The sequence below is a fragment of the Mobula hypostoma genome, chromosome 13 (assembly GCF_963921235.1).
Source record: "Mobula hypostoma chromosome 13, sMobHyp1.1, whole genome shotgun sequence".
In the NCBI taxonomy this organism is placed as follows: Eukaryota; Metazoa; Chordata; class Chondrichthyes; order Myliobatiformes; family Myliobatidae; genus Mobula; species Mobula hypostoma.
In genome coordinates, this window is record NC_086109.1 from 87,938,663 (window position 1) to 87,965,705 (window position 27,043).

General features: G+C 43.9%; 1 protein-coding gene across 7 annotated transcripts in view; it reads left to right on the top strand.

Annotated features, from left to right (window-relative positions):
• The window catches only part of LOC134355758 (A-kinase anchor protein 13-like), a 557,767-nt gene that overhangs the window by 267,134 nt on the left and 263,590 nt on the right, over nucleotides 1-27,043 (top strand). For all 7 annotated transcript variants that reach the window (XM_063066124.1, XM_063066122.1, XM_063066127.1 and 4 more), the window contains one exon: nucleotides 6,981-7,042. In XM_063066124.1, the coding sequence (XP_062922194.1) occupies nucleotides 6,981-7,042 (62 nt within the window). The remainder of the gene's footprint in view (nucleotides 1-6,980; nucleotides 7,043-27,043) is intronic.

Below are 27,043 nucleotides of genomic sequence, written 5' to 3' on the forward strand. Positions count from 1 at the left end.
ATTCATGATTGCTTAATGTCATTTCCAGAACACAAGGGTAAAAGGAACAAAATATTGTTATTAAAAGTGCAGTAAATATAAATACATAAGATAGCTTATATAAGCAGATTGATTGTCTGTCCATAAAGTGATGCTAGCTTTATACTTTATTGTCACCAAACAATTGATACTAGAACGTACAATCATCATAGCGATATTTGATTCTGCTCTTCCCACTCTCTGGATTACAGATCGATAGTAAATATTAAAAATTTAAATTATAAATCATAAATAGAAAATAGAAAAATGGAAAGTAAGGTAGTGCAAAAAAAATCGAGAGGCAGGTCCAGATATTTGGAGGGTACGGCCCAGATCCGGGTCAGGATCCATTCAGCAGTCTTATCATGTTGGAAAGAAGCTGTTCCCAATCTTGCCGTACGAGTCTTCAAGCTCCTGAGCCTTCTCCCGGAGGGAAGAGTGACAAAAAGTGTGTTGGCTGGGTGGGTCGTGTCCTTGAGCTACAGGAGTGTCTGTACATAAGGTGACTCTGGCAGGAAATGATAAAGTAGTGGTGGTGTGGTGGGATAGTGGGTGAAGGTGTTGATCAGCCGGACAGCTTGGAAAATGTAACTGTTTATTGAGTCTGGTGGTCCTGGCATGGATGCTATCTAGCCTCCTTCCTGGTGGGAGTGGGACAAACAGTCGACGAGCAGGGTGGGTGGGATCCCTTGTGACGTTGCTGGATTATTTTGTATATATGTCCTTGATAGCGGGTAGGCTGGTGCCAGTGATGCTTCGGGCAGATTTAATTACCTGTTGTAGAGCCTTCCTGTCCACCACAGTCGAGTCTGGTGTCAGGGAAATAACTGTTACTCCAGATCTGATGCAGGGCAAAGACAAAAAAAACAATTAGATAAAGAACACAATAATAAAAAACACAATCAATATAAATACATAAGATAGCTTATGTATATAGATTGATAGTGTGTCCATAAAGTGATACAAGGCACAGGAGAGTCTTTATGCAAGGTGACTGACAGGAAATGATAATGTAGTGGTGGTGCGGGGTGCGGAGGGGGGAGTTGGTGGATGGAGGTGTTGATCAGTCTTACTGCTTGGGGAAAGTAGAGTCCAGTATTTACTGTTTCCTTTTCTCTGTCTTTCAACCTGTTAGAATGTAGAACAGTGTAGCATAGTAACAGGTTCACAAATTAAAACTCTTTTACCTGTACGTGATTCATATCGCTCTATTCCCTTTATGCATCTATCTAACAGCCTCTTCAACACAACTGTAATAGCTCCTTCCACCGCTACCCCAGCAACCCGTAGCATTTTGTGTTTTAAAGAAAAATTTGCTACATACATCTCCTTTAAACTTACCCCCTCTCGCTTTAAATATGTCTTCTAGGACTTGACATTTCTACCCTGGGGGAAAAAAATCTACTCTTTATCTATTGCCACTCGGAAGTTTATAAACTTCTGACTGGTCTCTCGTCAGCCTCTGAAACTTGAGAGAAAACAACCAAAGTTGTTCACTCTCTCCTTATAGCTCGTGCCCACTAAACCAGGTGTCTTTCTATTCAGATTTAGATTTATTTAGTTATCACATGAACATTGAAACGTATAGTGAAATGCTTTGTTTGTGTTAATAACCAATACAACCTAAACATGTGCTGGGGCAGTCTGCAAGTGTTGCCACCCATTCCAGTGCCTACATCGCATGCCCACCATGTTTGGTAGAAAGACATAAACAACAACACAACAAGCAGCAAAACAGGTCCTGCTCCTAGGAATTTTTTTCTTGGTGAACCTCTTCTATACCCTTTCAAAAGCTTCCACATCTTCTCTGTAATGGGGTAATCAAAGTACTCCAAACACATTTGCACTTACATTTTGGGCATCATTCAATAGGAATGAAGCCACATGTAGATGGTGGGTGGGTGTGTGTGTGTGTGTCTGTGTCTGTCAGGTGGAGTGGAGGTACTGAAAGTAATCAGCTCCTTTCTGCTGTGTGTCTGAGGGTCATATGGCTTGGTGCTGCTCTTTGCTATGAAGTCATCAATGATCTATTCAGCGGTTCCATCAATTGCTTAATTCAGAGTTGGGTAACCTATTTTACTTTAGATATATACTTTCCTTACCAGGACTTCCAACCTCTTGGATGTTGTCTGCTTCTGCTGAACTAATTTGAAAAGCATGTTGTGAGAAAGCATTGAGGCAGAGTTGGATGAGAAGGGGATACTGGATGAATTTCATTGATACATTTGAGTTGATACATCAGTGGTCTCCACTGGCGGAACAATCACTCTTGGTGTAAAGAGAGGGGAGACAAGACTTGTTTATACAGGGCGTTCCTCATCTCTTTCTGGATGCCACAATTGCTTTACAACCAGTGAAGTCTTGAATTAGATGAGATTAAAGTAGCTTTATTTGTTGAAGAGAAATGCATTGATTGCATCAAATCAAATCAGCAAGAGCAGTGCCGGGCAGCCTGCAAGTGTTCCCTGTTCTCGGTGCCAGTGTAGCATGCCCATAACTGATCGACTAACATCTTTGGAATCTGGGAGGAAACCAGAGCACCTGGAGGAAATCCACGTGGTCATGAGCAGAGCCTACAAATTCCTTATAGACAGTGGTGGATTTTAGTGCTTTAAAAGGGATAGAGAGAGCGGAAAAAGGGGAGGAGGGGTGGCATTACTGGTCAGGGATACTATTACAGCTACAGAAAGGGTGGGTAATGTAGCAGGATCCTCTTTTGAGTCAATATGGGTGGAAGTCAGGAACAGGAAGGGAGCAGTTACTCTACTGGGAGTATTCTATAGGCCCCCTGGTAGCAGCAGAGATACAGAGGAGCAGATTGGGAGGCAGATTTTGGAAAGGTGCAAAAATAACAGGGTTGTTATTATGGGTGACTTTAACTTCCCTAATATTGATTGGCACCTGATTAGTTCCAAGGGTTTAGATGGGGCAGAGTTTGTTAAATGTGTCCAGGATGGATTCCTGTCACAGTATGTGGACAGGCCGACCAGGGGGAATGCCATACTAGATCTAGTACTAGGTAATGAACCGGGTCAGGTCACAGATCTCTCAGTGGGTGAGCATCTGGGGGACAGTGACCACCGCTCCCTGGCCTTTATAATTATCATGGAAAAGGATAGAATCAAAGAGGACAGGAAACTTTTTAATTGGGGAAAGGCAAATTATGAGGCTATAAGGCTAGAACTTGCGGGTGTGAATTGGGATGATGTTTTTGCAGGGAAATGTACTATGGACATGTGGTCGATGTTTAGAGATCTCTTGCGGGATGTAAGGGATAAATTTGTCCCGGTGAGGAAGATAAAGAATGGTAGGGTGAAGGAACCATGGGTGACAAGTGAGGTGGAAAAATCTAGTCAGGAGGAAGAAGGCAGCATACATGAGGTTTAGGAAACAAGGATCAGATGGGTCTATTGAGGAATATAGGGAAGCAAGAAAGGAACTTAAGAAGGGGCTGAAAAGAGCAAGAAGGGGGCATGAGAAGGCCTTGGCGAGTAGGGTAAAGGAAAACCCCAAGGCATTCTTCAATTATGTGAAGAAAAAAAAGATGACAGGAGTGAAGGTAGGACCAATTAGAGATAAAGGTGGGAAGATGTGCCTGGAGGCTGTGGAAGTGAGCGAGGTCCTCAATGAATACTTCTCTTCGGTATTCACCAATGAGAGGGAACTTGATGATGGTGAGGACAATATGAGTGAGGTTGATGTGCTGGAGCATGCTGATATTAAGGGAGAGGAGGTGTTGGAGTTGTTAAAATACATTAGGACAGATAAGTCCCCGGGGCCTTACGGAATATTCCCCAGGCTGCTCCACGAGGCGAGAGAAGAGATTGCTGAGCCTCTGGCTAGGATCTTTATGTCCTTGTTGTCCACGGGAATGGTACTGGAGGATTGGAGGGAGGCAAATGTTGTTCCCTTGTTCAAAAAAGGTAGTAGGGATAGTCCGGGCAATTATAGACCAGTGAGCCTTACGTCTGTGGTGGGAAAGCTGTTGGAAAAGATTCTTAGAGATAGCATCTATGGGCATTTAGAGAATCATGGTCTGATCAGGGACAGTCAGCATGGCTTTGTGAAGGGCAGATCGTGTCTAACAAGCCTGATAGAGTTCTTTGAGGAGGTGACCAGGCATATAGATGAGGGTAGTGCAGTGGATGTGATCTATATGGATTTTAGTAAGGCATTTGACAAGGTTCCACACAGTAGGCTTATTCAGAAAGTTAGAAGGCATGGGATCCAGGGAAGTTTGGCCAGGTGGATTCAGAATTGGCTTGCCTGCAGAAGGCAGAGGGTGGTGGTGGAGGGAATACATTCAGATTGGAGGATTGTGACTATTGGTGTCCCACAAGGATCTGTTCTGGGACCTCTACTTTTCATGATTTTTATTACCGACCTGGATGTTGGGGTAGAAGGGTGGGTTGGCAAGTTTGCAGACGACTCAAAGGTTGGTGGTGTTGTAGATAGTGTAGAGGATTGTCAAAGATTGCAGAGAGACATTGATAGGATGCAGAAGTGGGCTGAGAAGTGGCAGATGGAGTTCAACCCGGAGAAGTGTGAGGTGGTACACTTTGGAAGGACAAACTCCAGGGCAGAGTACAAAGTAAATGGCAGGATACTTGGTAGTGTGGAGGAGCAGAGGAATCTCGGGGTACATGTCCACAGATCGCTGAAAGTTGCCTCACAGGTGGATAAGGTAGTTAAGAAAGCTTATGGGGTGTTAGCTTTCATAAGTCGAGGGATAGAGTTCAAGAGTCGTGATGTAATGATGCAGCTCTATAAAACTCTGGTTAGGCCACACTTGGAGTATTGTGTCCAGTTCTGGTCACCTCACTATAGGAAGAATGTGGAAGCATTGGAAGGGGTACAGAGGAGATTTACCAGGATGCTGCCTGGTTTAGAGAGTATGCATTATGATCAGAGATTAAGGGAGCTAGGGCTTTACTCTTTGGCGAGGAGGATGAGAGGAGACATGATAGAGGTGTACAAGATAATAAGAGGAATAGATAGAGTGGATAGCCAGCGCCTCTTCCCTAGGGCACCACTGCTCAATACAAGAGGACATGGCTTTAAGGTAAGGGGTGGGAAGTTCAAGGGGGATATTAGAGGAAGGTTTTTTACTCAGAGAGTGGTTGGTGTGTGGAATGCACTGCCTGAGTCAGTGGTGGAGGCAGATACTAGTGTAGGCAGAAACTACTAGTGTAGTTTACGAGACTACTAGACAGGTATATGGAGGAATCTAAGGTGGGGGCTTATATGGGAGGCAGGGTTTGAGGGTCAGCACAACATTGTGGGCCGAAGGGCCTGTACTGTGCTGTACTATTCTATGTTCTATGTTCTAAATTGAACCCTGCTCTTACAGCTGGCGCAGTAAAGCGTTATGCTAACTGCTGCGCTACCACACCACCCTAAGGTCTCCATGGATTATGGATGAACTTACTTTGTGAAATCTAACTTCATACAAATTTGCTCATATGTTTGTAGAGGATTTTCTCAAGATATTAATATTAAAATACCTCCACGTTCTAAGTACATTTATTATCAAAGTATTTATACATTCTACAACCGTGATAGTCGTCTCCTGATATGCAGCCACAAAACAAAGATACCCACAAGAACCTACTTTTTTAAAAAAAGAACATCAAACATCCAATGTACAGGATATAGTATATATTCCATGTGTTTAGTTATGAATTGTGTTAGAATCAATAGTCAGTGTCTTGACATAATCGTTGCAAGTGTATGTAACGATATGTTGCATGCCGATAGTGCAAGTTGCAACGATATGATAATGGGTAGCTGAAGAAAACATTTCTGACTTACATAGAAATCAACTTGTAGTGTGTTTTCAGGAACTGAACCCTTGCATAACCTGAGGGACTGCTTGTGTGGTCAATGGTGTCAAGCAAAAAATCCCACGGACAGTAATACAATAGTGGCAGGGTAATCTACCTTAGACAGAAGAAGTTCTGCTTGATATCTAGAGCAACACACACAAAATGCTGAAGGAACTATGAAGGCAAGATTCGCAACCTGTGGTCCACCTACCCCTGGGTTTATGGTAAGGCTCCATGGCAGAAAAACTGCTGGGAACCCCGATCATGGGAGAGGAATGAGCAGCTGATGTTTCGGGTTGAGACCCTTCTTCGGAATTGGAAAGGATGGGTGATGAATTCAGAATAAGAAGGTGGAGGGAGGGGAAAGAGTACAAGCTAGAAGGTGGTAGGTGAAACCAGGTGAGGAGGGAAGGTGGATGGGGAAGGGGAAAGAGGAATGAAGTGAGAAGCTGGGAGGTGATAGGTGGAAGAGTAAGGGGCTGAAGAAGAAGAAACCTAATGGAGGAGAGTGTACCATGAAAGAAAGGGAATGAGGAGGAGCACCAGAGGGAGGTGATAGGTGAGAAGAGAGTAGGTAAGAGCAGAGCCAGATGGGAAATGGAAAAATAGAGCATGATGGTTGGGGGAGGAGGGAAAAAACCTACCCTCTTAAGTTAGTCATGGAATAAATACTGCTCAAGACACAGGGAGTAGGGATAGAGTGGATGAAGAAGCATGGTGGTGGTTGGGGATCCATTTTGAAATCGTGCCACGGTAGGGTAGGCTAACAAGCAGGGTAGGTTTGAGTTCACATGTGATGGTACAGCATTGCTTCTGTATTGAACTGGAATGTAGACCTGAGCTTTGACCTCTGTTCTCCCCATGGCCTCTTTGATTTGAAGTCTGAGGCATTATGAAGATCATCCAGGAAACTGGGTTTAAATTATTTATTGAATTAATCCAGCTTGATGAACTCTTTAATGTTGCCACTATACAAAGGTCAACAGAACTGTGGTTGGCATGTGTTATCTCCTCCAGCATTGTGTAAGTACCTGTGATACAGATCTATGAATCTTGGAAGTGAATTATATTCCATTTTCTGCACCTCATTCTGTTGTCTCCAAGGTGAATGATAATTTTTCTTATATTAAATTGCAGAAGAACTACAAAAGAATGAAGTTGATGGCATTGAAAAAGTGTCCAAGGATCTTGCTGAGCTGGTGAGTGACTGTCACATGATCATATATTTGTTGCAACTCTGTCTTATGATACTGATGTCGATTGATTTGGTTTTTCAGTGTGTGGGGATCTCTTGCTGTGCTTTCCACCACCTTGAAGCCCTGAGTCAGAAATATATAGTTACACAGGCCTTTAACCTAACTTGCCCATCCTGACCAAGGTGTCTATCTGAGATAGTCTCATTTGCTTGTGTTTGAGCCTGTATCTTTTTAGTCCATTTCTATCCATTGTACCATTTTCAAATGTCCTTTACACATTGTAGTTGTACCTGCTTCTGGCAGTTTATCCCATGTATCCACTGTCCTCTGTATGAGTTAAAAAAAAAAGTCCCTGAAGTCTATTTTAAGTTTGTCCCCTCGTGCTTTAAACTTCTCGTCGCCTCCCACCTGGAAGAAGTTTTAGACGACTGCTGCCTGGGAGGAAAAAGACAATCTCTGTTAGCAACTCAGTTTGTGATTGTATATTCCGCTATCTAAGATCATCCCTCAGCTTCATACACTCCGGGGAAAAGTCCCAGCTCATCCAACCTTTCCTGGTAGCTCAAGCCCTCTAGTTCTGGTAATGTCCTTATGGATCTTTTGTGCCCCTTTCTAGCTTGAATGTCATCTTCCCTACAGCTTTGAGCTGTAAATGTTATTCCCAAGTGTGGTCTCACCAATGACAAGGATTAGGCAAGGCATAAAAGTGGTCAGAAATCCCTTGTTCAGAGGGATATGGTCCAAACACGGGCAGATGAGACTAGCTTAGATGGAGTACTGATAAGATTGGATGGGTTAGACTGAAGAGCTAGTTACTACGCTGCATGACTGTATGGCTATTCTTAAATATATCTAATGATTTGGCATCCATCACCCTTGGGGCAGAGAATTCTAGAGCTTCATCACCCTCTTGAGTGAAGAAATTTCTATGTACTTCAATCTTAAATGACCAGCCTCTTGTCTTATAAATATATCCCTTTAAACACAAATGCTGTTTAAACTGATGGAAAGAATCGAATGCTTCACCTCAGCTGAAGGTGATGATGAGTCAGGACTCTGTAGATGACCACGATTTATTGTTAGAAGGTGTTCAAAATGTTACCTTTCTGCTGTCATGTAGGAGGAAGATACACCTTGCTTCCTTGCTTGGGGGGTGGGGAGAAAAATTTCTGTGGGTACTGGTGACTTTAGGACTGTGTAAAGTCGGACTGTCAACCAAGGGAGGCTTTGAAGTCGAAGGACCCCTTGAGCTTGTAATTTTGTATTGCGTGTCTCTGCACAGGCCTGCTTCGTTGCACATGTAGTCACAGGCTATGTCTCCTTCTTGCCTTGGGCCTGTTGTTGGCTTCTATGGTTGGGTGAAAGGGAGCAGTAGCCTTTGAGTCAACTATTTAGATTATGAAGCCACGCAGTCCCCTTTTATTGTCATTTAGTAATGCATGCATTAAGAAATGATGCATTCTTTCCTCCGGTGTGATATCACAAAACACAGGACAAACCAAGACTGGAAAAAACTGACAAAACCACATAATTATACATATAGTTACAAACAGTACAACAGTACCAAACTTGATGAAGAAAGTCCATGAGCACAGTAAGGTTCAAAGTTTCTCAAATGTCCAAAAACTTCGAGCTCTGATCAGCTCTCCGACACCGAGTACTGAGCGGCATCTCTGCCGAACTATTTGACCTCCTTCTTGGTCGCCAAAAGCAGGCAAGGCCGGGGATTTTGAGGCCTACGCTCCGAAAGATTCCCGACCACACAGTAACGACAGCAGCGGACAGGCATTTCAGAAATTTCTCCAGATTTTCCTCTGTGCTTTCACGTCCACTCTGCATCAAATCAGAATTGTCCACAGCCCCTATTTAACAGATACGACATCATTTTTCACCGGAGAGCTGCGCACGTGCGGCGCGCTGCCATCTTCTCCTCCCGCCACTATTTTGTTCTCCTGAAGAAAAGCAAATCATAAGTGCTCGTGTAAACCGGCAGTGCTACAGCTGTGGACACAATCAAGGGCTGGAGAGTGATGATCCTCAGCCCTAAGCTCACAGAAGAGCTCACTCGCCTCCTCAAAGTACATCTGTAACACATCCCCGACCACCTGTTGTTTTGTGCTGTTACAGAGAACGGTTAAGGGGCAAAGGATCTTCAGAAACAGGAAAAAGCTCTGAAATCTATTGGGATCCGTAGGTTTGACTGATTAACCCTATTTCTGCTCCATCTTTCTAAGTTTCATCATCTAGTCTCCTATACAGCCAGTTTATAGCATCTGCTTTTGTAACTTCCTGTAACTTCTTTTTCTTTTCCAGTATGTTGGCTTTGGAATTTCAGGTTCAAGTTTATTGTTGTGGGCGTAGATACACAGGACATAATTCCATAAAAATAACTTTTTGCAGCAGCAGCAGCGCATTATGAATACAAGTTAACAATCTTGTGAGTCACTATTTATTCCTGAATTCTTACACTGGATTTCGTGTGTTGGGTTGGCAACAGTGCAGGGATGGAAGAAGCCACTGATGAGAATGGGTGACTGCGTGGGGCCCGTTACAGGGGTTCACACTGATACTTTGTCCAAGACTGGAATGAGGCTGCACTAACCTTTAAATAAAGACAGTGTTTATCTTATCAAAGCTCAGCAGCAATAAGCTAAAATGCACCATATCATTTTAGATGTTGTTTCTGATTGGCATTAATTTTTCAGCTTACACTCCAGATGCAGGCCCCATCCTTCTGTCTCGTATCAGATCCTTTCTTCTTCAGCCCTTTACCGTTTCCACCTATCCCCTTCCAGCTTTTCACTTCATGCCCCCTTCCCCACCCACCCACCTTCCCCCCCTCCCCCCTCACGTGGTTTCACCTATCATCTCCCAGTTTGTATTCCTTCCCGTCCCCCCACCTTCTTATTCTGGCTTTTGTCCCTTTTCCCTTTGAGTCCTGGTGAAGTGTCTCAGGCTGTTCATTCCCCTCTGTGGATGCTGCCTGACCTCCTGCAGTTTGTGCATGTTGCTTTGGATTTCCAGTATCTACAGAATCTACAGAATATCTTGTGTTTCTGTATTTATTTACTTGGAGATAGTGTGCAGAACAGGCGCTTGCAGCCCATCGAGCCACAGAACCCAGAAACTGTGATATACCCAGCTGGTGTGATATACTGCGTCCGGTGCTCCCCATGCAGCCTTCTATATATTGGCAAGACCCGACGCAGACTGGGAGACCATTTTGCTAAACACCTACGCTCTGTCCACCAGAGAAAGCAGGATCTCCCAGTGGCCACACATTTTAATTCCACATCCCATTCCCATTCTGGTATGTCCTTCCATGGCCTCTACTGTCAAGATGAAGCCACACTTAGGTTGGAGGAACAACACCTTATATTCTGTCTGGGTAGCCTCCAACCTGATGGCATGAACGTTGACTTCTCTAACTTCCGTTAATGCCCCTCCTACCCTTCTTACCCCATCTCTTATTTATTTATTTATTTATTTATTTATTATTTTCCCCCTTTCTTTCTCTCTCTTTTTTCTCCCTCTGTCCCTCTCACGATATCTTCCTCTGGTGCTCTCCTTCCCCCTTTCTTTTCTCCCTAGGCCTCCCGTCCCATGATCCTCTCCCTTCTCCAGCCTCGTATCCCTTTTGCCAATCAACTTTTCAGCTCTTGGCTCCATCCCTCCCCCTCCTGTCTTCTCCTATCATTTCGGATCTCCCCCTCCCCCTCCCCCTCCCACTTTCACATCTCTTACTATCTCTTCTTTCAGTTAGTCCTGACCAAGAGTCTCGGCCCGAAACGTCAACTGTACCTCTTCCTAGAGATGCTGCCTGGCCTGCTGTGTTCTACCAGCATTTTGTGTGTGTTGCCTGAATTTCCAGCGTCTGCAGATTTCCTCGTGTTTGCGTTTTTAGACCCAGAAACCCACTTATTTAACCCTAGCCTAATCACAGGGCAATGTCCAGTGACTAATTAACCTACTGGACTGTGGGAGGAATCTGGAGCACCTGGAGGAAACACACACATAAACAGGAAGGACGTACAATCTTCATACACGTGGCATTGGAGCTGAACTCCTCCTCAACCTGTAATAGCATCGTGCTAACCACTATATAATCATGACACATGTTTATGCCTCATGTCTGTTGCCTGAACCTCCAGTGCTGTCTGCTTCAACCTCTGTTCTTCATCCCCTGCACTCCCTGAGCCCCTTAAATTCATGATGCCGGCCTCACATTTTATTCCTTGTTGTGGACTCAGAGTGGAAATGATTTATTCTAACGCGGTCTATAAAATCCTTTCCTAATTTTAAAGATGTCTGGAGATTTAGCTTGGCCTAGCCCATTCTACTTGAAAGAAAAAAAACAAACTCAGCCTATTCAAGTTCAAACTTTGGTTCCAACAGCATCACTTTCACCTTGGAGAGCATGTCCCACTCCAGCAGTTTAAGCACCAAACTCTGTGCTGGTCTTCCAAAGTGCAGCTGAAGGAATGCTACACCGTGAGATGTTAAATTAAACCACTTAACGTCCATCTAAGAGGGCATGAGTGTCTATAGCATTAGTTCAAGTACATGCAGTACTATGCAATAGACTTGGGAACATCTAAAAAAAATCTGTAAAGCAAATGCGCTTTCAAAATTCATTAATTGAACTGTTTCTAAATATCAAAAAAAATTACTATAAAGAGTGATCAGCAATAAAAAAAAACAAATTAAATCAATATTTGGTGTGATCACCCTTTGCCTTTAAAACTGCATCAGTTCCCTTGGGTACACTGTCGAACAGTTTTGAACAGTATAATAAGAAAGTTGGCCAGTAGGTTGTTCCAAGCATCTTGGAGAACTTGCCGCAGTTCTTCTGCAGACTTTGGCTGCCTCAGTTGCTTCTGTCTCTTCAGGTAATCCTAGACAGCCTTGATGATGTAAGATCAGGGCTCTGTTGAGATCATACCATCTAAAATCATGTAAAAAATCTAGGGTGCCTAAGAATTTTCCACAATACTGCTAACGTCACCACATACTGTACTTTGTTCCTGATAAATTGAAGCCACCTTTGAATTTTATTCTATTTCTAATTTGGAATGCAAAGCTAATTGTTGCATTCTTTCAAAGTAAATTCATTATCGAAGTATTATCATACTTTGGTGATCTCAAAGTATCACCATATACTACTCTGAGATCTATTTTCTTGCAGACATTTACAGTAAAATAAAGAAATACAATAGGTAGCATTGATCTAGGGAGTGCAATTTTATTTATAGTTTATTTTATCTGTTGTCTTATAGCATTGAGTATGAGAGTTGCAAAATCATTTTCACTGTATTGGTGCATGACAAATTGTACTATGCAAAGGCAATAAAAATATTTCAATTTCAATAAAACCAACGAGGTTAAACCCTATATCACTGCACCCTGAGGTTAAACCCTACATCACTGCACCCTGAGGTTAAACCCTTTTTCACTGCACCCTGAGGTTAAACCCTACATCACTGCACCCTGAGGTTAAACCCTTTTTCACTGCACCCTGAGGTTAAACCCTACATCACTGCATGCTGAGGTTAAACCCTACATCACTGCACGCTGAGGTTAAACCCTATATCACTGCATCCTGTTAAACCCTACATCACTGCACCCTGAGGTTAAACCCTACATCACTGCACGCTGAGGTTAAACCCTATATCACTGCATCCTGTTAAACCCTACATCACTGCACCCTGAGGTTAAACCCTACATCACTGCACGCTGAGGTTAAACCCTATATCACTGCACGCTGAGGTTAAACCCCTTTTCACTGCACCCTGAGGTTAAACCCTATATCACTGCACGCTGAGGTTAAACCCTACATCACTGCACCCTGAGGTTAAACCCTTTTTCACTGCACCCTGAGGTTAAACCCTACATCACTGCACGCTGAGGTTAAACCCTATATCACTGCATCCTGTTAAACCCTACATCACTGCACCCTGAGGTTAAACCCTACATCACTGCACGCTGAGGTTAAACCCTATATCACTGCACGCTGAGGTTAAACCCCTTTTCACTGCACCCTGAGGTTAAACCCTATATCACTGCACGCTGAGGTTAAACCCTACATCACTGCACCCTGAGGTTAAACCCTTTTTCACTGCACCCTGAGGTTAAACCCTACATCACTGCACCCTGAGGTTAAACCCTTTTTCACTGCACCCTGAGGTTAAACCCTACATCACTGCATGCTGAGGTTAAACCCTACATCACTGCACGCTGAGGTTAAACCCTATATCACTGCATCCTGTTAAACCCTACATCACTGCACCCTGAGGTTAAACCCTACATCACTGCATGCTGAGGTTAAACCCTATATCACTGCATCCTGTTAAACCCTACATCACTGCACCCTGAGGTTAAACCCTACATCACTGCACGCTGAGGTTAAACCCTATATCACTGCACGCTGAGGTTAAACCCCTTTTCACTGCACCCTGAGGTTAAACCCTATATCACTGCACACTGAGGTTAAACCCTACATCACTGCATGCTGAGGTTAAACCCTATATCACTGCATCCTGTTAAACCCTACATCACTGCACGCTGAGGTTAAACCCTACATCACTGCACGCTGAGGTTAAACCCTACATCACTGCACGCTGAGGTTAAACCCTATATCACTGCACGCTGAGGTTAAACCCTACATCATTGCACGCTGAGGTTAAACCCTATATCACTGCACCCTGAGGTTAAACCCTATATCACTGCACGCTGAGGTTAAACCCTACATCATTGCACGCTGAGGTTAAACCCTACATCACTGCACCCTGAGGTTAAACCCTATATCACTGCACGCTGAGGTTAAACCCTATATCACTGCATCCTGTTAAACCCTACATCACTGCACCCTGAGGTTAAACCCTACATCACTGCACCCTGAGGTTAAACCCTACATCACTGCACGCTGAGGTTAAACCCTACATCACTGCACGCTGAGGTTAAACCCTATATCACTGCATCCTGTTAAACCCTACATCACTGCACCCTGAGGTTAAACCCTACATCACTGCACGCTGAGGTTAAACCCTACATCACTGCACGCTGAGGTTAAACCCTACATCACTGCACGCTGAGGTTAAACCCTACATCACTGCATGCTGAGGTTAAACCCTACATCACTGCACGCTGAGGTTAAACCCTATATCACTGCACCCTGAGGTTAAACCCTATATCACTGCACGCTGAGGTTAAACCCTACATCACTGCACGCTGAGGTTAAACCCTACATCACTGCACCCTGAGGTTAAACCCTATATCACTGCACGCTGAGGTTAAACCCTATATCACTGCACGCTGAGGTTAAACCCTACATCACTGCACCCTGAGGTTAAACCCTACATCACTGCACGCTGAGGTTAAACCCTACATCATTGCACGCCGAGGTTAAACCCTATATCACTGTACCCTGAGGTTAAACCCTACATCACTGCACGCTGAGGTTAAACCCTACATCACTGCACGCTGAGGTTAAACCCTATATCACTGCATCCTGTTAAACCCTACATCACTGCACCCTGAGGTTAAACCCTACATCACTGCACCCTGAGGTTAAACCCTACATCACTGCACGCTGAGGTTAAACCCTATATCACTGCATCCTGTTAAACCCTACATCACTGCACCCTGAGGTTAAACCCTACATCACTGCACCCTGAGGTTAAACCCTACATCACTGCACGCTGAGGTTAAACCCTACATCACTGCATGCTGAGGTTAAACCCTACATCACTGCACGCTGAGGTTAAACCCTACATCACTGCACGCTGAGGTTAAACCCTATATCACTGCACCCTGAGGTTAAACCCTATATCACTGCACGCTGAGGTTAAACCCTATATCACTGCACCCTGAGGTTAAACCCTACATCACTGCACGCTGAGGTTAAACCCTACATCACTGCACCCTGAGGTTAAACCCTATATCACTGCACGCTGAGGTTAAACCCTATATCACTGCACCCTGAGGTTAAACCCTACATCACTGCACCCTGAGGTTAAACCCTACATCACTGCACGCTGAGGTTAAACCCTATATCACTGCACCCTGAGGTTAAACCCTATATCACTGCACGCTGAGGTTAAACCCTATATCACTGCACCCTGAGGTTAAACCCTATATCACTGCACCCTGAGGTTAAACCCTACATCACTGCACGCTGAGGTTAAACCCTATATCACTGCACGCTGAGGTTAAACCCTATATCACTGCATCCTGTTAAACCCTACATCATTGCACGCTGAGGTTAAACCCTATATCACTGCACCCTGAGGTTAAACCCCTTTTCACTGTACCCTGAGGTTAAACCCTACATCATTGCACGCCGAGGTTAAACCCCAAACCCTTTTTCACTGCACCCTGAGGTTAAACTCCAGTACAGTGCACTCTAAGGTTAAACCTACGGCAAGGAAGTACAAAACTAAAGAGTGTGAGAGGGGAAAGATTTTAAAGGAATCTGAGGGGCAACTTTTCATACAGAGAATGGCACGTATATGGAATGAGTTGTTAAAGGAAGTGTTTGAGGAGGCTAAAATTATTTATTTTATTTAGAGACACAGTGTGGAAACAGGCTGCTTTAGCCCAACAGCCCACACCACCTATTTAACCCTAATCTAATCACAGGACAACTTACAATTTACAAGACCTTGCATCAGGACATCAGCCATCCCTCTGCCTCCCCAGATGCTGCTTGACCCAGCTGAGTTCCTGCCACAGTTTGAATTCTGCTCCAGATTCCAAAAGTGTTTTGAGTCTCTATAAATGAGCTTTGTTCCTGGCAAATGGATTTGCAATAATGATTTAAATGGGAGCCGCCTTTGAAGTTTGTTTTTCATCTCTAAATTGGGATGCAGAGCTAATTGTTGCATTCTTTCAAAGTAAGTTCGTTATCAAAGTATGTAATGCAGTGATGCAAATCACCATCTACTAGCCTGAGATTCACTTTCTTTTGGGCATTCGCAGTAGAGCACCGAAATACAATAAAACCAATGAAAAACTACACACAAAGGCTGACAGCCAATGTGCAAAAGAAAGCAAATAGTGCAAATATTAATAAAGTAAATAAATAACACTGGGAGTATGAGTTGTAGAGTCCTTGAAAGTGAGGCGATAGGTGGTAGAATCAATTGAAGTGAATGAAGTTACCAACCAGACTGAGTAGCTCAGGGCATGAGGGAGTTAACCTTTCTGGTTAGTTGAGTGCTGTTTTTCATTCATTTCTATTTTTTGTACAGTAACTCCAAAGTATTGCTTATACTTTTGGCTTATTTTTTGTTTATCCCCACAACCAAGCCTACTTCCCAGTCTCCTGAGCAACTGAGACTGATCCAATTTAACTTTCCAAGTGAGTCACAGTGTAATTCCCTGATATAATGTTTGCACTGCAATGGGCCTCATAGCACTTGGGCATGAAAAACTGGGCATGCTTCACAGTGATATGTCCTTTTCTGCTTCTCTGAGTAATCCTTGCCCCCATCTCTATTCCCACTCATTAATAAGGTTGAGTTGTTTTAAGTAAATGATTCACTGTATGTTGGTTGTAATACGGCAGATTCCATTTGCAAGGAATCCTCAAGATGAAAGTTGAAACTCTTTATTTTTCACTGGTTCAGTGGTTCAATTTAATATCAGACAATGTATACAGTTTACATCCTGAGATTCTTACTCTTCGCAGACATCCACAAAACAGAAAAAGAAACCCTAAAAAATGAATGACTGATCTGAGTTCCTGCAGCATTTTGTGTGTGTTACCCTAGTACATACTATTTTTGAAATGTTTCTCAATGGAGGTGACATGCAAATGGTATTAAACAGCCCTGATGCCTTTGACATCTGGTTCCACTAGTGCCCAGAAATTGCTTACGTGTACTGTTGGGGTCTGTGGCATTTTGCACTCATATTTAGACCACAAAAATAAGGTGTTTGGGGACTGCAGACAATTGTGGACAGGGATCAAAGTCAGTAGTAAGTTTAGCTGTACCCCATTGCATCTGGTGAAGTTCATTGAAGAAGGAAATGACTAAGTCACTATTACCTTTGCCAGCTGTCTTCATCGGGGAGACCAGTATTAGATGAATGTTAAATTTGCCTTTCTCTACTTGCATGCAGAGTCTGAATGTTGGGAGGAGAGGGGGAGCCAATAAATCAAGCTCTCAAATTTCAATGCACATTTATGGTCAAACTCCTTCAAAGAATTAACTACAAATAAAAGTCATGCTGGTTGGACATCACCCAAGGTGGGCGCACACCAGTCACGAGGCCAACCCACTTGTGGCTGCTCTGAGTCAAAGTGGGGCTGGTCCAGTTACCCTGTTAAATAAAGACAGGTACATCATGCATGTTTGCACCACTGAGCAAGTCCTCTGCCCTCTGCTGCAGTCTTTGTGTGTTTTGGGTGTATAGGCTTCTGGTATTTGGACACTGGCCGAAGGTGGGGCGGGGGAGGGGGGTGATGAACATGAATAGATCAATTTACAGGCCTTTAAGTGGTACTACAAATGCTTCATGGTGCTAGCATCCCAGATTTAATCCTGATCTCTGGTGCTGTCTGTTTGGACTTTGCAAGTTCTCACTGTATCACCTTGTCATTTGAATTCTTCTGGGAGTAAGGAATCTCTTGTGATCAGTTCTGGTTGCCTCATTGAAGGAAGGATGTGAGGGCTTTGGAGAGGGTGCAGAGGAGATTCACCAGGATGCTGCCTGGGTTGGAGACCATGTCTTATGAGGATAGGTTGGGTGACCTGGGGCTTTCCACTTTGGAGTGAAGGAGGATGACAGGTGACTTGATAGATGTGCACAAGCTGATGAGAGGCATAGATCGAATGGACAGCCAGAAACTTTTTCCCAGGGTGGAAATGACTAACAAAGATTATCAGAGGCATAACTAGAGTGAACAGAGGAGTTGCTATTTCTCATCTGCACTAACTGTGGTCTCCTGGTGAGGAAGTCAAGGATCCCATTGCAGAGAGAGGTACAGAGGCCCAGATTTTTGAGCTTGTTGACTAGAGTTGAGGGTATGATTGTGTTGTACACTAAGCTGAGATCAATAAACAGCTGCCCTAGGTAGGTATTGATATTGCTTAGGCAGTCCAAGGCTGAGTGGAGAGCCAGTGAGACTGCATCTACTAGAGACACTCAAACTGAGACAGCCAAAGACATTTTCCCAGGGTGGAAATTGCTAATACGAAGGGTCATAATTTTAAGGTGATTTGAAGAAAGTATAGAAGGGGATGTTAGAGGAAGTTTTTCTTTTACATAGAGTGTGGTGAGTGTGTGGGGTGGGATGTGCTGCCGGAGCTGGTGATAGGGGCAGATACATTGAGGAGATTCATAGATAAATACATTGATGATTCTTTGATAGGTATGTGGAGGACAATGTGGAAGAGAAGGTTAGACTGATCCTGGAGTATGTTAAAAGGTCAGCAAAATATTGTGGACTGAAGGGCCTGTACTGTTCTGTGTTTTCAAAACGTGCATTAAATCAAGTGGCCACACCAGTTGCAAAGCACTTTAGATCTCTGGTAAGGGATGTGAAAGGGGTTATACCAACACAGGTCACAAAACAATTTACAATGACCTATTAACCTCTAACTGTGGGAGGAAACTGGAGCACCCAGGGGAAACCCACGGGGAGAATGTACAAACTCCTTACAGTCAGTGGCGGGAATTGAACCCGGGTCTCTGGTACTGTAAAGCTTTGTGCTAAGCACTACACGACCATGCTGCCCCATCATGGCTATCACTTCATAGCCTATTTAGTTTCTGAAATCCCCAGCTACCTGTGCCTGAAGGATCACTGGAGACCGGAGTCACCCCAACCACAAACTTTTCCAGCTGCCACCATGGGAAAATGATATTGCAGCATAAAAGCCAGGATCGACAGGCTGTAGGGCAGCTTCTTCCACCAGGCCATCAGACTGATTAATTCACGCTGACACAACTGTATTTCTATGTTATATTGTTGTACATACTATTTATTATAAATTGCACATTTAGACGGAGACATAACGTAAAGATTTTTACTCCTCGTGTATACGAAGGCTGTAAGTAATAAAGTCAATTCAGTTCAATAATGGAAGTGCCTCAAAGACCAGACAAGTCACAGCCTTGAATGAGTAGACATTGCACAGTTGCACCAGCTTTGATGTTTGTCTGTCTATTAAACACTGACCAGGTAAATAATTAATTAAATTGATGTGGAACCTGGATTCATCTGCTTGAGCAGCTAAGCACACAAGTACCCTGAGTCACTTGTCAGCAGGTCTGACATATAGACTGCTGTGCATGACTAGTTGATATGAATCCAAGTTAATGCTAAAGCCAATGCTAGAATGACTCCCTTGTAGGGGCAGAGTTCCATGCAGGAGTCTCAATCCAATAGGTGTAACTTGAATGGGCTCTGTGTCCCATGAAGTAATGTATCACCTACATCTAGATTTATCTCTACTTGTACCATATTATTTCTGTCAAATAGTAATTAAAGAAAAAATAAATATAAGAGAATTTATGACGAATGTGTAAACGAAGACTGCCAAACAATCAACGTGCAAGTAAGAAATAAGGCTGAGAACATGAGTTGTAAAGAGTCCTTGACAGTGAGTCTGTAGGTCGTAGAGTCAGTTCAGAGTTGTGAGTGAGGTTATCCACGTCATTTCTAGAACCTGATGGTTGCAGCTTAAGAACCTTTCCTGAACCTGCTGCCCAATCATAGTAGCGAGAAGCGGGTATGGCCCGGATGGCGGGGGTCCTAAATGGATGCTACTTTCTTGTGGCAGTGCTCCATGTAAATGTACTCAAGGGTAGGAAGGGCTTTGCTGGTGATGGACGAGGTTGTATCCACCACTTTCTGGGGTCTCTTCCATTCCTAGGCATTTGTGTTTCCATAGTTGAGGAAAGGCTTTGTCCCACCTGGACTTCAAAAGCCTCCTGGCATCTACAACATTACACACACAAAATGTTGGAGGAAGGAACTCGGCAGGCCAGGCAGCATCCATGAAAAAGGGTAAGAAGTCCTTTGAACATTTAGAAACAGAGATTGGTCTCCCTACTGGGTTTGGGGGTTGCTAGGTGCATTTCAGATCTCTGCTTTATAGGAGAGGTGCTAAAGGAGGTGACTATCCCCTATTACTACAGTTGAAGCTTTTCCACCCTTTGTGTTGAGAAAGCTGAACTGAACATCTGGATTATCACTTCCCTTGAGGTACTTGGACAAAAGTGCACATGATCTGTAAGTGGTCAGTTTAGACAGTTGAGCTGGAAAATGCATTTGGGTTTATTGATATTAAATATTCCATTTGACTTCTGTACATTCATCTATAGCATTATGTGCAGTTTGCTGAATCATAGGAAGTCTGTTGTTAAAAGCTGATAGAGGTTTAAAAAATACTACACAATAAGATAATGTAGTCAGCCATTTTTCAGCTACCTTCATGCAGCTACACAAATATGTGAGAAACAGTGGGGCCTTCTAACTAAAACTTAGGCTAGCACTAACAAATTTCTAACTTTATATGAGGTCATCATTTAGAACCAGTTGATGCATGGTTGTCCATCGTATCCAACGGAGACAGGAAACCTGTGCGGGGGGAGTTTTTAAAGTGGAAAAGCCCTTATACTGCAGCTGTTCCACTCTCATGACCTCGGAAGTCCGGGTCCAGTGCTGTGAGTAGTCGTCACAACTGGGGTCTTCCTTGGTTGCAGTGGATGACCGTGACTTCATCTGTGTCTTTCACTCTGCATGAAGTGTTGCAGAGCCGCCTTTCTGGTTAGTGGACCTCAGTGTTGATCTCATCTGCTTAGTCTGCCGGTGTTGGCTTCCCACACTAGGACAGGCATATCCCCGTTTCACTGGGATACGAGGCCTGCTGGCTACTCTCACCTGGTTTAGCCCATCCGTCAAAGTGGTGTACCTGGGTGTGGCCACTGTCACAAATGCAGCCACTTTGACTTAGACTTGTTACACCTCATTGTCTTCCTGCACTGAACTCCTTCAGTAACTGTAGCACTTTATTCTGCTCTCCCTAGTACTACCTTAATGCACTGCTGCAATAAAATAATCTGGGTGGATAACATGGAAAAAAAAACAAAGTCTTTCATTGACAATAATAAGCTAGACAAACTTTGCACTGAAGAATAGGCGAGAGGATTCATTTTGTTGCTTGAGGGCACGGATTCTAAGAATGTTAAAATTGTACGTGGTGAAGCCCTCTGCTTATTGAGGGAATTTGAAAATGGAATGTACATTTTATACCACAAACATGAGAAAATCTGCAAATGCAGGAAATCCAAAGTGACACACTCAAAATGCTGGAGGAACTCAGCAGGTCAGGCAGCATCTATGGAAATGAGTAAACGGTCAATGTTTTGGGCTGAGACCCTTGTTCAGGACTCAAAAAGGGTTTGACCATGCTGAGTTCCTCCAGCATTTTGTGTGTGTTGTTATGCAATTTATACAGTATCTTCCTGTAGTAGCACTGAACAACTAGGCCTCTGTTGGTCAGGGTCAATCATGGATGTTGTGTCCTAGCTGCCTAGATACACAAGCCAGAGCAGTGCGATATGGAGAGCAAGCTGTTGCCCATGTAGTAAGCTCTCCCCCTCTCAATGCATCTGATGAACCCAAAGGAACGGCAGGGACCTATACAGTTTTCTACCATTAGCATCGCAGGAGTTGCCAGTCTGAGTTGAACTCAGCCCAGGACTGCCTTAGGGACTCCAGCTCTGGATTTTTCCTTCGGGGTTTCCTTCCAAAGTTTTCCTTCCCCATGAGTGGGCATAGTTGCAAGGCAGCGGAGGTTTGAGATCAGAGTTTAGCTTCTCCTAGATGAGCTGACAAGTCCCTTCTGTCCAAAGCAGCTAGTTTTAAGGTGCTGGTGACCTATCTTCGCACCTACTCCTGTCAGTAGAAATGGTTCTGCTGCAGTTAGTAGCTAAGCCACACGTTAAGGCCAGGAGCTGGACTTGCTTGTCAGAGGCTATTGGAGGCACATGCCATTGGGAGTATTCAATAAGTAGTGGGAGCTTATCCCCATTACCACTCCCCCCACCCCCCCGCCCCGGCTATAGCAACCTTAAGGAACCAAACAACTACACTCAGATATAGGTCAAATAATCTGGGTGTTGAAATGAGGCTGCAGTCCATCAAGCCACCCTGATTTCCTACTCCACCTTCTGTATCCCCAGTCTCACAATCAAAACAAGTCTCAAGCTGTTCACTACCAAAATTGATATTGTTTGCATAAAAGAAATCCTGTGTCATATTTGCATTTCAGTGTCAATGTCACCACTCCCACCTCAGAAAACTACTGTATGTCCATGAGTTGTGGACTGTTTTCAGGGCTGTGGGGTCATCACGTGAACTTTGTGATCAATAAAACCAAGGCCAGTCCTTCAACTCCAACTTCCTCGTTCACCAAATTCCTTTGTTCCCCTCGTATTCAAAAACCTATTGATCACATCCTTAAACATACTCGGTGACCAAGCAAGCTTTTCAGGTAGAGAATTTCGGATATTATTTTCAGGACTTTATTCCCTGGAATATAGGAGATTTTTGGGGTGGTAAAAGGGCAGAGATGGGGTGAAAATGCAGCCTTCTTCCTAAGGAGTCAATGCTAAAAGTAAGAGGCATAGGTTTGAGATCAGAGGTGAGACGTTTAAAATGGACATCGCGGATATCTTCCCATGGAATATGTGTAGATTCATAAAAATATAAAGATCTTATATTAAAAGAAACCTAATTTTAGTATTCTAAATGCTGAATTTTAGTATTTACAAGAGGAATCTGGATGTCAGAAATAGGATGAAACACACTCCTGTTGACTGACAGAACAGGCTCAATAAGTGAAATGGCCTAGCATTTTTTATGTCCTTGTACTCAAAAGTTCAGCTGAGAATTCCAGCTTCCATCGTAGCTCTCAGTTACAAGGTTGGTGGCCTCAGCTCAACAGCCTGCAGAACAGAACCCTCGTCTGACAGTGGTCTTTCCTCCCCTTTTAGGAGTATGTCATGCCTTTGACTATTGTCACGGAAAGGGTGGTGCACATTTGAAATGAGCTGCCAGAAGTAGTGGATGAGAGGGTGCATTTGCAACATTTAAAAACCATCCAGATAAGTACATGGATAGGAGAGGTTTAGAGAGCTACGGACTGAATGCAAGTGGATAGGACTCGTTGGCTGGGCAGTGCAATAGCCATAGGAGAGTTGGGTCGAATGGCCTGTTACCATGTTGTGTGACTCCAAGTTCCAAAGACTGGAATCCTTGAAGAGAAATACAGGTTTAGGCACATGTATATAGCTAGTGTACCTAAGACATTTGCACAGTATTTTAGTAATTTTATGTATTGCACTGTACTACCGCAAAAAAAAGACACATTTCATGACGTGAGTGATGATAAACCTGATTCTGATATGGATCTCTGTTGTGGACTGAGAGTGGGAAGGGGGCAGCGAGAGGGAAATCAATGGTTGGGGGAAAGAGGGAAGGGAACAGGAAGGACCAGAGAGGCATTCTGTAATGATTAATAAATGGATTGTTTGGAATTGAGTGACCTTGCCCGGTGTCTCAGGGCTGGGTGTGTCTGCACCTGTGCTGCTCCTGGCACTCTGTCTCTGCCACCTGCCCCACACCCCTCCCACAGCGCTCCACCCTTGCCACTCCCAGCATCCTTCACTCCGGCCACATTTACAAACTCACTCTCCACTCCACATTGACAAATACAATACGGTGCAAAACATCGTAGGCACCCTAGCTATATATATGTGCCTAAGACTTTTGTACAGTATTGTAATTGCTCTTTATTTTAGTCATAGAATGTTGACCCATTACTGTGAAACAATATCCAGTTTGGGTCCATTTTATTTAGGCAAGCATATCCCACAATACTCTAGGGTGACCTTTGCCATTGCAGCAAACCATCCTCGAGTACTCCAATGCCCTTGCACTTGACTGATCTGTCTGACACTAAGGAGAGGGAGAGGTGGCTGTTAGGAACACCAACATGTTTTTAGTATGCCACTGTTGAAATATAAGGCATTCCCCAGAAATATTCAGACACTTTAAACAGTTTCCATACTTGGAAATAGTCAGCACTGCAGAAAGGAGACCCTTGCAATTTATTTTGGCCGAAATGGAAAAGTTGTGCCTCAGGGATAATTTTTTTATGTTGGGTTGGAGGGTCAAAGTTTTTAGCAGGGGAGAGCCAGACTTTCCATATTTAAGCCTGGTCATTTTATGCATAAATAATGGTTAAAACTCAAAGTATCACATTTCGATCTTTGTGAATTGAATCATTGTTGAGTCTGCAGTGTGAACGGTTGCCTCCCAGACCTGGTTGTTTCTTGCCAAGCAACAGGACGTTGTTTCAGCAACAGTGCTACGATTAAGCCAGTGATCAAGGTACATTGGCAGCCTGTTAACTGGTCACAAACTGCCACGTAAACTCCTTCTCTCCTGCAGCTTTATCTCTACAATGACAGGTCGTTCAGTCTTATTCTGATTTCCAAAGGCGTCTGCTCACGAAACAGATTTTCCAATAGATTCTCTGTAATTCCACATTTCTCCACATGACTAGTTTATCATCATCTGCATGTTGTATCACTGAGGCGCTCGGCCCAGAGGCTGGGGCAAGCTTTTGGCTACGCCCTCTTGTTTTCAGGAGCGCCTTCAGTCCCAGCTGCTTGTGCTGTTCCCTTGAAACAAGCACCAATAATTCCCACTCCTCAGGTTTACAGATCTTTACAGTGCAGCTATTTAGATTTCTAACATAAAAATAAGAAGAGTTCTTCCCTATCGGATGAGAAACAAATCTTCCCATTGAATGTTTGTAGAATCATGAAAATCCTTAACAAAACTAAATTTCAGTATTCTAAATGTTGAACTTCATTATTTAGAGGAGAGATGGGAAAATGGACTTCGGGAGTAGGTTCAGGCACACTCCTATTTACTGACAGAACAGGCTCAATAAATGAAATGGCCTACTCATTTTCCTTCGTCTTTGTTCAGCTGTTAATTCCAGCTTCCATTGTACCTCACAGTTATAAGATTGATGGCCTTAGCTCACTGATCTGCAGAGCTGAACCCACCTCTGACGGTGGTGGGTGCTTCCCTTTTAGTGATATGTCATGCTCTTGACTAATGTAAATATTAAAAAAAGACATATTAGCTTTTCTCTCATCACTTGTACCTTGAAACCTACAGTGAAATGTGACATTTGTGTCAGATCAAATCAGCAAGGATTGTGCAGGGCAGCCTGCAAGTGTCACCACACTTACGGTGCCAATGTAGCAAGTCCACAGCTCACTAACCATAATTCGAGTGCCTTTAGAATAGGGAGGGAGGGGAATGTCAACGTCCCCTCCCTCCCTAGAATGGGAGAGGAAACCCACATGGTGACAGGGAGAATGTACTCCTTACAGCAGAGGGAATTGAATCCTAACCTGTAATAGCATTATGCTAACTGCTATGCCACTGTGTCATTGTGCCCCGCCACACCCCCCCCCCCACCAGTGTACTTCCCCAAACCAAAAACACACATGACAGTTCTGGTAAAACCATGAGAAACAGAAAAGGTAGCTTTTTGACCTCGTAGATATTTAAACAATTATCTCACTCAGCAAGTAACAATCTGGAAGTCACACTCACAACACGCTGGAGGAACTCAGCAGGTCGGGCGGCATCCGTGGAAAAGATCGGTCGACGTTTCGGGCCGGAACCCTTCATCAGGACTGTAGAGGGAAGGGGCAGAGGCCCTATAAAGAAGATGGGAGGAGGGTGGGAAGGAGAAGGCTGGTAGGTTCCACTTGAAAAACCAGTAAGGGGAAAGATAAAGGGGTGGGGGAGGGGAGGCAGGGAGGTGATAGGCAGGAAAGGTGAAGAAGGAATAGCGGAAAACACAATGGGTAGTAGAAGGAGGCGGAACCATGATGGAGGTGATAGGCAGCTGGGGGAGGGGGCAGAGTGACATAGGGATAGGAGAAGGAAGCGGGAGGGAATTACCGGAAGTTGGAGAATTCTATGTTCATACCAAGGGGCTGGAGACTACCTGGACGGTACATACATCTAGAAGTCGCCATCTGTTCAGTAAAGAGTCTCAACAGAGAATTTGCTCCAGCAAGGTTGGGGCTAATTGGGTAACTCTGGGCAAACTGACATGGGCACATTGGCCAGTTAGCAAGTCCATCATATGCTCTGATGGCTGCAACTTTATAAATGTCAAAGTGTCGTTCATTAGAAAATTGATTCCGGTTGAGTGAATTCTGGAACAGACACAGTTGTGGAATTGTCCTGTCACTGATGGAGAACATTTGGCCCATTGAATCTGTTCTGGGAGCCTGTGGAACATTTCAAAAAAACATTCTTCATAGCCGTGCAATTTGTCGTGAAAGCTCAAGTTTTCTGTTTCTGCCACTCTTGAAGTCAGCGAGCTCCAGATCATAACGAGGTTTTTAAAAAATTGCCCTTCAACATCTTGTATTTTTTATTTAAACATTTAAAATGATTTGCCCAATTCTTCAATCTCCTGACAACAAGAAAAGCTTCCCTGTATTTACGCTCCCTAAACCACTAACAACCTGGTCTCCTTCCATCAAATCTCCTCTCAATTTTCCTTGCTCCAAAGAAGAAAATGCCAACTTTACCAGTTAATTTCTCTTAAATGTTGCAATCAAACCCTCATCTAGTAATTCCGCTGACAGCTCATTCCATACTCACACCACCCTCTGAACGAACAAATTCGTCCTCAGGCTCCCCTTAAGACAGGGGTTCCTTTTTTATGCCATGTACCCCTACCATTAGCCAAGGGGTCTGTGGACCTCAGGTTGAGAAGCTTTGCCTTAAATATTTCTTCTTTCACCTTTAGTTATATTCTCACCCAGCCTCAGTGGAAAAAGCCTGCTTAGGTCTACCCTATCTATACCCCTCATAATTTTATATGCCCCTAACAAGTCTCCCCTCATTCTCTTAAACTCTTGGGAATAAAGTACTAAACTCTTTAA